At 34.5% G+C, this 11786-nt stretch overlaps 1 protein-coding gene across 1 annotated transcript; it reads right to left on the minus strand.

The window, feature by feature from the left end:
* Positions 1 to 1059: 1059 nt before the first annotated feature.
* On the minus strand, positions 1060 to 7388 carry LOC117411492 (homeobox protein OTX1 B-like). Its single transcript, XM_034921817.2, has 5 exons — positions 7257 to 7388; positions 6996 to 7063; positions 4932 to 5146; positions 3935 to 4086; positions 1060 to 2628 (listed from the first exon to the last, which is right to left on the minus strand). The coding sequence occupies exons 3-5, from the start codon at positions 5023 to 5025 to the stop codon at positions 1915 to 1917; spliced, it is 960 nt and encodes a 319-aa protein (XP_034777708.1). The 5' UTR covers positions 5026 to 5146; positions 6996 to 7063; positions 7257 to 7388; the 3' UTR covers positions 1060 to 1914.
* Between the last annotated feature and the right edge of the window lie 4398 nt (positions 7389 to 11786).

An 11786-nucleotide genomic window follows, 5' to 3' on the forward strand; every position in this document is an offset into this window, starting at 1 on the left:
GTACTTGCAAGTTATCGTTTCGATGACACCAATACCATGCAGTTTGCTTTATAATTATATATATATATATAATTATAAAGCATATATATGCAAACTGTAGTTCATTGGTTAAGCCCATTAGAACTCCAAAATATTAACAAAAAAGTCACAGTACATGTATTAGAACAGGCTATAATTAACGGCGTCCATTTATTGGCTACTCGCGAGGTCGTTACCCCCCCCCCCCCCGGAAATATCGATACCACCCTGACTTGTTCAATAAACCTCTAACTTTTTGTAAAGCACTTCAGAGCGTGGGAAGCAGTCTATTTGTATTTTCTATTGCGATCACGTTTTGGACAATTAACACGATATCTTGAGAGTTTAGGAGTTAGATTCGTCCCACTGCAATACATTAAATCAGTAACCTATCGGTACTCCGTTAACGAACACATTATTTAAAACATATCGAATGCAAAACGTACTGCAAATTTGCGCTTTCAGTTTTATATAATGACTGGGGCCTTTTACAAAAATAAAAATACTTCTGAAACTTTAAATGCAGAAACCCGACATTTAGTTAGAATACAAAAGGGGGGCACAATATGGACCTAAATAACTAATATTTTAGAAGCTGGATGAAACTTTAAAATAGACAAGCGATATTTGTACCTACAAAAAGGTGGGTAAAGTGGAACAGGAGAACAGTTAAAAAAAATAGTTAGCCGGCTTTCTTTAACATATTTAGTAAACCAAACAAGTATAATTTCTCATAGGTTCTAGGGCAACATAAACCCGACTTCACAATCATAAGCTATTATTAATGCATTAAATGGCTGGATACTTCACATGACTGAATAACATTTAGAGTTTCTTCAAAAGCAACTTTGATATTTTGTTCAGCACACGTCAGCAGGGTTTGTTTTTGATTGTTTACAGATATAAAACGTCGTATGGATGGATGTGTATGCAAGGGAGTTTGCCTTAAATACGTTCAACATTTCACTAGCATATTTAAATTGTTCCACAATTGATTTTCATGATAAATACAAAATCAGTCAAGACGGTTGGACAAAGATGTACAAGTGATGCTATTTTTTTTTATTTAAATGAGGTTGCAACATACATCACTATAGACAATGCTCTAAGTTTACTAAGTTTAGGTCCGACTTGACTATCAAATATTTCCATTCATGTCTTTTTTTTGGGGGGGGGGGGGGGGGGGGGGGTCGCGAAGTAAAATAGGAATTCAAAACATTTAAGATTTAACTATTAGGATTGTTGTTCACAATAAATGATGTTCTACAGGACATTTACAGTTTTCTGGACAGATTATATATGGGTTTGTTATAAATTTTAAAAAATGCAATCCAGTAAACAAAATGTGGTCACTGTAACTGACCCAATTATATGTTTACAAATGTCCAGCTCATTTATGCAGCTGACTTCCTTCCTTTGCCCCCCCCCCCCCCTCCCTCCTAAAAATAAGTGAAAATTAAGAAAGTCTACACACAATTTGTATGGGCTTGGAAATCTGTCACATTTCAAAGTTTCTTGCAGCGAATCTCCCCTCAACCCCATTGCAACAGCAGGTCAAAGCAGGTCTTGGAAATAATTTGCGCTTTGTAGTTTGGTTAAACCTATAAAAACAAACAAAGTTTACAATAAAAAGTTCCTTTTGTTAAAATGTTAGTCCGGTATTCTGTGATCCACACTTTGTTAAAAAAAAAATTCTTCATTTCATTAAAAAAAAAAACAAAAAACATATATATATATTTGGTGGTCAATGCTGGGGCAACTTCTGTCCACAAGAGAGCAAGAAGACTTTTGGTTCATTTTTCAAGGGATGAAAACTTCTATAATGTCGATTAGATAATTAAGTTCATAAAAGACTTATTGAAAGAAATTAAAATATTTGTTTGTGGTTTTGTTTTTTCACAAGACTTGAAACCTCCAGGATGCCTGATCTTTGTAGTCCAAGCAATCTGTTGTGTTGAAATTGAGTTTCCAAGAGGATTGGTCTTTGTAATCCAGGCAATCCGAGGAGTTGAAGGCTAATCCAGCTCCTGTGTAACCCTGATGGTGGTGATGGTGATGGTGGCCTGAGGACTGGCTCAAGTGATGGTGGGGATGTCCAGACATCGAGGAAGGCGCCATGGGGCTCAGTTGGTGGGGATGGTGGTGCGAGTGCATGGGAGTCAGGTAGGAGCTGCAATCACTGAAGTAGGAACTGGAAGGGGCTGGGTAGCCCTGGCTGTACCCGGTGGTCTGGCTGTAGGTCAAGGGGTAGGAGGCTGTGGACGTACTGGAGACTGACCGCTGCATGCAGGATGCGCTGGTGGGAGGTAGAGGGTCTGGGATGGCAACAGGTGGCACTGAACCAGGAGAGATGGAAGCTGGGCTCCAGATGGATGACACAGGGTTGCTGATGGAGGTAGAAGTGTTGCTGATCCCAGTATTACTCGAGGTGGAGCTGGACGAGGAAGACGACCCTGAGCTGGACACGGTCGGAGGAGTAAACTGACCACTCGTGTCCGAGCCAGTGCTCTCTCTGGTGGGGGACGCTTTCTTCTTGGCTGGCCTGGCCTTAGCGCCATTTCCACTCTGTTGCTGCTGGCGGCATTTCGCACGACGGTTTTTGAACCACACCTAAACAAGAAATGGGGGGCGAGTTCATCTAAAGAGTTCAGTTTACAATTCAAGCATTCACAGTACATCACCCTTTTGAATAACAGTTAAACAAATGGCAAGTTGAATAGCAGTTAAGGAACATTTGCATTTCCAATGCTTACTGTGGGTCATATTTCACAGAGCTACTCTGAAAAGCTACTGAATTACTAATTCATAAATCAGTGCTTAAAGTGGGCATGCATGCATGCTCATCTAACCTGCCTCTATTGTATAAAAAAAACTGCAATGACAGTGAACATTTTTTATATGTATGTTGTAAAGCTTCAATAAATAATTCAAAATCTATATTTAAAAAACACACCACATAAATTGAGCAAATCTTTTTGCAAGTAGAACTAGGCGATGGGTATTCATGGTGTGTTTAATACACAACCTATAGCAACTACTCAGTACAGCAATCGGAAGGCTTTGCTTATTTTACATTTAGTTAAATTATTACATATCTTAATTTACTGTGCGTTAGCATTTAAAAGTTTAAACCAAATAAAATTAGCATTTTGCAGTATTAACATATGTTAATACTGGGGTTTGGAAGCTGGTTGGAAAATAGTAACCTATTCAAAATCCAAATGTTTGAATTGTAAAACTTACAAACCACCACACGCTTAAACAATCACTTTGGATTATTGCCAGTCTTATATTGCACATAAACATGAGAAACCAGCCCCGCCCAAAAAATAAAACCACCATTATGTATTAAGGCAAACTATTTCAAGCATGCCAAAAAGGCAGACAAAAACTTATACGCCCTCATTACTAATGTAGGTGTTCTGTATTTTAAAAGCCAACACACACTGCATTTACCTCTGAAAATGTATTTATATTTCAAAACCTGTCAGGAAGTGTCTGCCTCCAAGCTGTAGAACACGTTTGATAGATAGGATAAATGTAGTATACTCAACATAATTCTTTAAATAGGAGAATATAATTTGAAACAATGGAAAGAGTTTCTCCATTTCAGAATCACCCTTGTATTTCTCTCAAACTAGCAACGGCTATTCACAAGAGGGCGCCACTTCATTGGGAAGCTATTTCTTTTTAAATAAGCTTTTTATGTTGATCTTTTAAATTGCATTAAGTTTTTGTTCATTTTTTGAAGCTTATGCAGTAAACAATTCCCAGAATTAAGAAAAACCTGAGGTTTTACGGCGCACTATTGACTAGCTTGATATTCTATAATCGGTATAGGCGAATAAGCAATATTTCTATCAATTATTAAAATCCTAGTGAATGTAATCGGTATAATATTAATAAATGTACACACCTGAACCCTGGATTCAGGCAAATTGATTTTTAAAGCGACTTCCTCTCTCATGAATATGTCCGGGTACCGTGTTTTGCCAAAAAGCGATTCCAGAATGTCGAGCTGCGAGCGTGTGAAAGTTGTCCTCTCCCGCCGTTGTTTCCTTGGAGTCGCTAAATAGAACAAAATTAAAAAAAACAAAAACAAAAAAAAAAACAAAAAAAAAAAAACACGTTCACACACACAACACACATTATATATAAATTATTGGTATCTGCACCAAAAGCAAACTAAGCCAAGGCCTACATTGCATTGAATTTATCTTCGTTATTTGGAAGAATGTTACTGCTGACTGTCAGAATAGTATTTCTACTGAAAGCCTACCTGCATTTCATTTTTTTTTTTTTTTTTGTTAAACAAAAAGACGATATTAGAAGAAGCATAAGGCACTAAATGGGACAAAAAAACAACAACACTTGATTGGTAATTAGATGTACTAGTTTTAAATAAATTTAAGACTAATGCCGACAGCGTGGATTCATTTTCGGTGTTTATTGCACACTACTACTTGCATCACCAATACACATTTAGAAATCCCCAATGAATTTTTCATTCGTTCCATTAAAATGAAACTAGTGGGGAGACGCCACCAGACCGGCGTACGTAAATAGATAACCTCTTAGTACCTAAAGTCGTTTAAATGTATGTTTAGAATCATACAGGGTATAGTTTTGTTTGTGTGGTCTGGGATACACAGACCCTTCAAACCATTTTGAACACGGAGAAGATAACTAATAAAAAAAGACAAACGAATCAAATTTCTTTACTTCTGTATGGGGTGGGACTATACTATAATTTCAGAAGCAAATACATTTGGTTTGACCTGCAAGTGCAATTTAAACGTTTTCTGACTATGGGAGCATATTGTGATGTCAATTTAAAAGAACTCCATGCTTTCATATATTAATGTTGAATACAGAGGTAAATTTCATACGTGTTGTAATTTGACTGCTCTTACCAGGGTACCCGACAGAAGGGTGCAGTAGGTCCATGGCACCGCTCAGCCCCAGTCCGTTCATTCCGTAAGGGGGCTGTTTGAGGTATGACATCATGCTAAAAGCTTCAAGTTTCCACCGACGTTGCTGTTTTGATTTAATGGTTGTTTTTTTGTTTCCCCCCCCACCCCAAATCTTCCTTTGGTATTAATTCCGTCAGTGAGTTTCTTCAAGTAAACTAGAGGAAAAAAAAAAAGAAATCCACGTACACATTTTATTGCTATTGGATTTATGCAAAACAAACGTAAATTGGATTCTAAAAATTAAATTATATATATTTATATATAGTTACATAACGTAAACCTTGCCTCTTGCTACACTGAAGAAACAATAAGACAAATCTTAAAGCACTCATTTTATAAACCTTTAGTGTTTTACTTATTTCAAACAAGTGTAATATTTATATATAAATAATTTCACACACAATGCTGCATAAAACTGATTGAACATGCTTTACAGTATACATTTAAATACACCACCAATTAATATTGTTATGTTACTGAACATGCAAGGTGAAGTGTAGAAGTTAGAAAAAATAATTTACTAAAACGTATAAACCTGACCATGCCAATCATCTTGGACAATCGGTAAACGCGATCCGTCATTTGTATAGTGCTGGTAAAACTTCGTACATTATATAAGTAACCGTATGAAATTAATTCTGATTTTTATATTACACACACATTGTGTGTGTGTATATATATATACATATACATATACATATACACACACACACATCAGTAAATTGTCTTAAGGAATGAATGAGAATCATTTGAACACAGGTTCCTTAATTGGTGTAAATGGCACTCCAGTAAGGGTACATTTATAAGCATTTCCCCCACATTAATAGATCAGCGTTTTTTGGAATACACATACATTCATTTTAGAATAGACTAATTAACAACATTAGCCTACAACGTTTAATTAACTTTAAAAGATAAAAGCAGGGCCAATTACAAAATAATAATAAAAAATAATTGCAGTGCTTGAAATAATACGTTCAAAAACGTATTTTCAACTATCTTACATTTATTAGGAAAATCATTTCAAAATTACCACATGCCACAATTAAGTTGTTACATTCCCATGTCAACGTAGACAGTTATTTTAGGAGCAGCAAACACATTCTTTACAGGATAGCCTATAATTAAATGTGTTTTGGTAAAGTCATATGCGTACTATAATTTTTTTGATTCCCCCCCTAAAAAAAAAATTAAATAAAAATCTCTCAACTGCAGATGGTACACATAAAAAACGTGTAATATTTAAAAGGTTTAATTTAATTCAATGTTTGGTTAACTATTGAAACTTCTCCCTTTAAAATAAAGGCAAGATCGGATCCCGTGCTGTGAAAATGAACCAGCAGTAAACCTGGCCTATTCTGTGAATTTAGATGTTTCCTAAACTAAATTTGTAGCTCCACAGGACGGAGATAAACTAGATTGAAAAGGCGAGCGCTCTGTGCAAAATGAACTCAATTACAATTTAGATTAGACCTCCAGGGAGACCATTTAAAAGAAGGGGTCTTATCAGCAAAATAAATTAACAAAAAACAAAACACGCCTCTCCAATTATCTACTAAATAGATTCAACATTTTTAATGGGCAATCGGGCTCTTAAAATGTGTCATTTCCATGAGAAAAAAATATAAATCAGACAAGCCCATACAAAAAACTCGCACGGCAAGTTTTTCATAGCCTTAGCCTGCACTTGTATTTCCAAGCAGAGCGAATGGTTCTGCACATTTTATTTTCTAATTGTCATCCGAACTATTTGTATCATCGCAAACGTTTGAGATGTATGCATTTTCGATGTACTTCAAATACAAGGCAATTAACTCTCGAGTCTGTGTGTTATCTCCACCAGCCAGCATGATTTACATGTATTGGCTAGTTCATTTATAAACCGACCAGACCTAGTATATTACACACCCATATACTTTTTTTTCCTTAACTTTACTGAAATACAAGTTAATAAAAAGAGTAGCCTATGTATCAAAAATGTCCTCAGTTAAGATATAAACGTACCTTTACTTCAGTGTTCCGTCGAAATAAACTCCGTATCTTCACTTAAAATATCCACGGATTGTACAAGTCTGGAATGCAATAGGGATACAAAAGAAATTAGTACGAAAACTAGTATCGATGTATGTATAGGCTAAATAATACTTGCGTGTTTGCCATATTGGTAGAGGTAGAATGCACGTGTTTTACGTAGTTCGGGTACTGTTGTAGCTGTAATCAGTGAAAGCTTACAGTGTTTAAAACAATATAAATCAAACGCATTACCTTGCTTGGTAGCTGTCTTGCGCAGTGGTTAAAGTGATTGCTGATGAAGATTGATCACCTTCTCTCTGTCCTGTCCTTCTATGAGCGTGAGACACCTGCGGAACCGCCCACTCCCACCAATCCGAGCTCAGCTTTTACTTGATGGACAGACATGTCAGTCAATAGGAGTTAAGAATGATGGGGAAACACGTCCCCCTTCACCGAGCTGCGCAGAGTACCACATAAACCAAGGTTCTGCAAAGTAAATCAGGCGGACAGATGATAAAGACAATATATTATTTATTTATTGTTTACCAATTACACAAATTAATCTTTGGGTTTAGGCGTTTCTGATCCTTTTTATTTTCTTGGTTCGCTGTATTAAGAACAAAACAAACAAAAAATAACTTTATTTTTTTAAATGTAAAGTATTTTGTTTTTAAACATTTCTAAAATATAATTATTGCTCCTTCAAGTGGCAGCATTTCAAATTTGATTTGGTTATTTGTATCCTTTAATATTCAAGTGTTACTGCAGTGAACGAATCAAAACTGTACTGAATAGTAGGCTATTAGTAAAAAATATATAGACATTGAGTTTACCTTCATTTGTTGCAAAGTTTAAAGTTTGAAGAGGACGAGGCAATGCTGTGAGATCTTGCAGAAAGAAATAATGCTCTGCACGCAAAAAGGAAAAAAATAAACATTTCCCAGTTTTTAACAAAATCGTAAAAAGTTATTCTCTAAAAATGAACATTTTGTAAACAAACAAAAAACCTAATACCTAATATTGGCCCTGTGTTTAAATGTTTGACAATCAAAGCGTGAAAAATGAGTTATGTTTACCAAATGCACGTTTCCATTTTCCTACCAAGTTCTATTTTCTATTAATGAGATTTATTTTTCTTAAGGATGAATATAAATATGTGTTTGGAGCGACTGCGTTAAAAACAACTATGCCCTATACTTTAAACATATTTTCTTATTGTTATTATACAAGCAACCTTATAAAAAAAAACATTTGTATTCCATTTTTATTTTTATTTTACCTCCTTCTCATGAATATTGATGATGGGTTAATCCCCACTTAGAATTACATTTTGGAATAGTCATCGTAAATTTTAATAGGAACCGTCTTTTCACAGAGAGAGGGAGAACAATCAGAAAAGAATAACCAAAAGAAACCAGCCGACACCAAAAAATAAATCAAATCAGGCAAGAGAGACCAATGGCTGCGTATCAAAGAAAGTACCTTTCAAGCGTCACTTTCCTAAAGTAATGCCAATAAAATACGGTAACAGAATATTATGGAGGGCACACTGTTTCCTTAACTGTTTCTCAAAAGATCGGTGAGATCTTCTGAGGACCTTAATAAGGCTTTGCTCGTTCCTTTTGTTGATCTCACAAAATCAACTCATTCTAATTGAAGTTGGAGCTGAAAGCGAGCTAATGTTCAAAGTAAGTGACCGCCAGAAGAACGAAATTACATTTTTGATTATATAGGACATCTAATCAAAGGCAGGGTTTACACGATTCTTCTATAGTCCCAAAAAGTCATCGACACAAGCATTTTCTTTTTCTTTTTTTTTTTTTTTTTTAAGAACAAAGATGCCGCGGCCAATTCACAAAAGAATAATAAAAAAAGAACTTTCAAAGAAAATAAGATAAAGAAAAGTTCTTGCTGGGATTTAAAAAAAAAATTCCAAGTAGAAATATATAGCCTTTACTGGCTTTGTTCATTTGCATAATAAAAGACCCTTTATCATATACAGATATGGAAAAAAAATTGCAAGATTTCTATAGACATCATGTAACAATTCTATAAATCAACATTTTCATGTTGTATAACCTGCATATATCTGACGTACAGTTTTCTTACTCCCAAGCCTGAAATCAAAGGTTTGTTTCATTTGAGAGACTGTAATACCGATAATATTTTAAATGTGGTTTTAACGAACAAAGTAATGTATTCCTCCATTTTAACAACACCAGATTTGCAAACTGATTTTTATTCATGATCTCGGTTTAAGACGATGTGCTCGACCCTGCAGTATCAAGGTATCAAATAGCACTAACCTTTTGTAATAAGAGTATTTGTCTAATCCCAAATTGCAAGCGAATTTTCTTAATGCTGAGCCTATAAAACCCTGGATTAAGGGAGTGAAGGGGAAAAGTGTTGTCTGTCTGTAAAACTGGCAGGATTGTAGAAGATTGAAGATGTTTTTGGGTGCTAAAACGACGATGCATAAAATATGAAATTGTTAAGCTCTCATACAAAAGATTTGTAACGTCTTCCCATGGTTCATTTTTTTCTTCTCCAAAGTAGGAGGGAAATTCTATGAAATTCAATGGCCGGGGCGCCATGAAATCGAACTGATCAACACCTGTGAGGTGAAGCTGTACAGACTTCAAAGCTTTATACAAGTACAATGCACGGGAGATTTATCCATTCGCACAGATCGACCGAAGAAGGTGTTTAACTACCACGCTTCATAGAAAAAATATGTTTTTCTTCTTCTTAACGCGTACAACTATAGGTTTTTATGGTGTGGGCTTGAACATTTTTTTTTTGGTACGGTGCCCTTGTCATGACGTGTTATTGGAGAGTAGATATTCAGGTAAGCATCGCAAAACGTGAAATGTAACAATTTGCATTACAAAGCAAAATGCCATCATTCTTATACTTCTGTCGATGTTGTTTTCAGTTGTAAATTGACATGATGTGATATTTCTACGAAGTATGAAACTTTATAATTTAAATACAGAGAACTCGCCATTACAGGCATAGCGCTATTTAGACAATACACAAACACTAATATCCACAGGCTTGCTTTAATACATTAAGTGACTGTTTTTAATTATTTGTAATTTAATGCTGTTATTGTGTTTATTTTGTTCAATTAAATTAATTTCTACGAATGTGTTTTTTTTTTTTTTTTTAATATATAGGCATATATAAAACGGAGTGTTTTTGGTGGAACCTTTTATTATTTTTAAGAAAATAGTGTAAGAAACTGATAGTCTGTCGCTCACAAAGGAAACCGTTTTCGGTCTATTTGTATTCAATCTGGGTCCTTCTAAATACATTAGACTAACGTCATTTGTATATTGCAGACAGTTTTGTGTGCAGCAAACAAGTTAAAACGAAACTTAACATAATTCTTTAGCCTGTGGTAAACAACGTTCTAAAAAAACTACTCAATGGACACACTGCTGAATACGGTACCAATAATTGTAACACAACAATACAAAATAAAAAAAATAAAAAAAAAAAAACGTCAGACGACATGATCTGGGTATACAGTCGAACCCAAGCAGAGAACAGATCATCTAATTAATTTGAAAGTATTAGAAAAGCCAGAGAGGATGTCAGCTGTCAAAACTTATTTTGCACTATTTAATAATAGCGATGCGCCCGCGGTGGAGTATGGAGCCGGTGTCATTAAGAGGCGACTCTTGATATATAAAACCCTTACTGCAAAAAAAAAAAGGACCGAGGGTAAACAGATGTTCGGTACAAAATGATTTCGTCTAATCTGCCTCTCAGGAATGAATAATCTGCATTAACCTAAATTAAAACAAAATGCAAACACTCATTTATAAATGAATATGTAACACAGACGGAACCGCATCACGAGAAGCAAAATGTTCCAATTTAAAATGTTATCTTTCTCCAGACTAATGTGACTCTTTTTCTTCTTCTTTTTTAAAATTATTTAAGACCTCAAATATAGGAAACACTAAATACATTCATATAGAATTCAACAAACATACATGATTAATTGTAATAAAGCTCTGAATTATTAAAATATATTGGCTATTATTAAATACCAGAATCAGAAGTAAAAATAAAATATTTGTGCATTATATATATATATATATATATATATATATATATATATATATATATATATATATATATATATATATATATGCGCGTTTAAGAAGCCTGATGTTTGTGAAGGACCGGATGTTATTTATTGATTTATTTTTCTTGTACTGCTATAATTGATAAAACGTCATTTTTTTTTGATCAAACAAGTACACAAAAGTTTTTCTTTGTCAGAACAAGTTCATTTAAGTATTTTTTTATTTATTTATTGGTGCGCATATAATATGAATGCATTTAACTTGAATTTGTATTGGCTTGGCCTATAAATACGCATTTTTACAAATAAAACATATATTTTTTTATTTTTTTAACGGAGAACAAACACAAACAGACTGGAGTCTAAATACGTATACAAATCTTCTAAAAACTGTATAGCCTTTTTGTACATGGAAACTAACAGGGCCTAGCATTTTATGTGTACTAGGGAGGAAATCCCGCACACCTTTTCCATGAAGATCTAGTGGAATTGTGAACTTTTACTCAAGGTGCAGTAAGTTGAAAAAGACAAACCATAAAAAAACAAACACAAAAAAAAACTACATTTCTCGGTGTAGTTCCAAATTGTAAAGTTTAGTTAAAATTTGTAATCCTGTAGACCTGCATTAAAAAAAATTGCAAACGTAATACCAAACAGAATTAGACCACGTCAAGAACAAAACA

The sequence above is a fragment of the Acipenser ruthenus genome, chromosome 6 (assembly GCF_902713425.1).
Source record: "Acipenser ruthenus chromosome 6, fAciRut3.2 maternal haplotype, whole genome shotgun sequence".
NCBI classification, from domain to species: Eukaryota; Metazoa; Chordata; class Actinopteri; order Acipenseriformes; family Acipenseridae; genus Acipenser; species Acipenser ruthenus.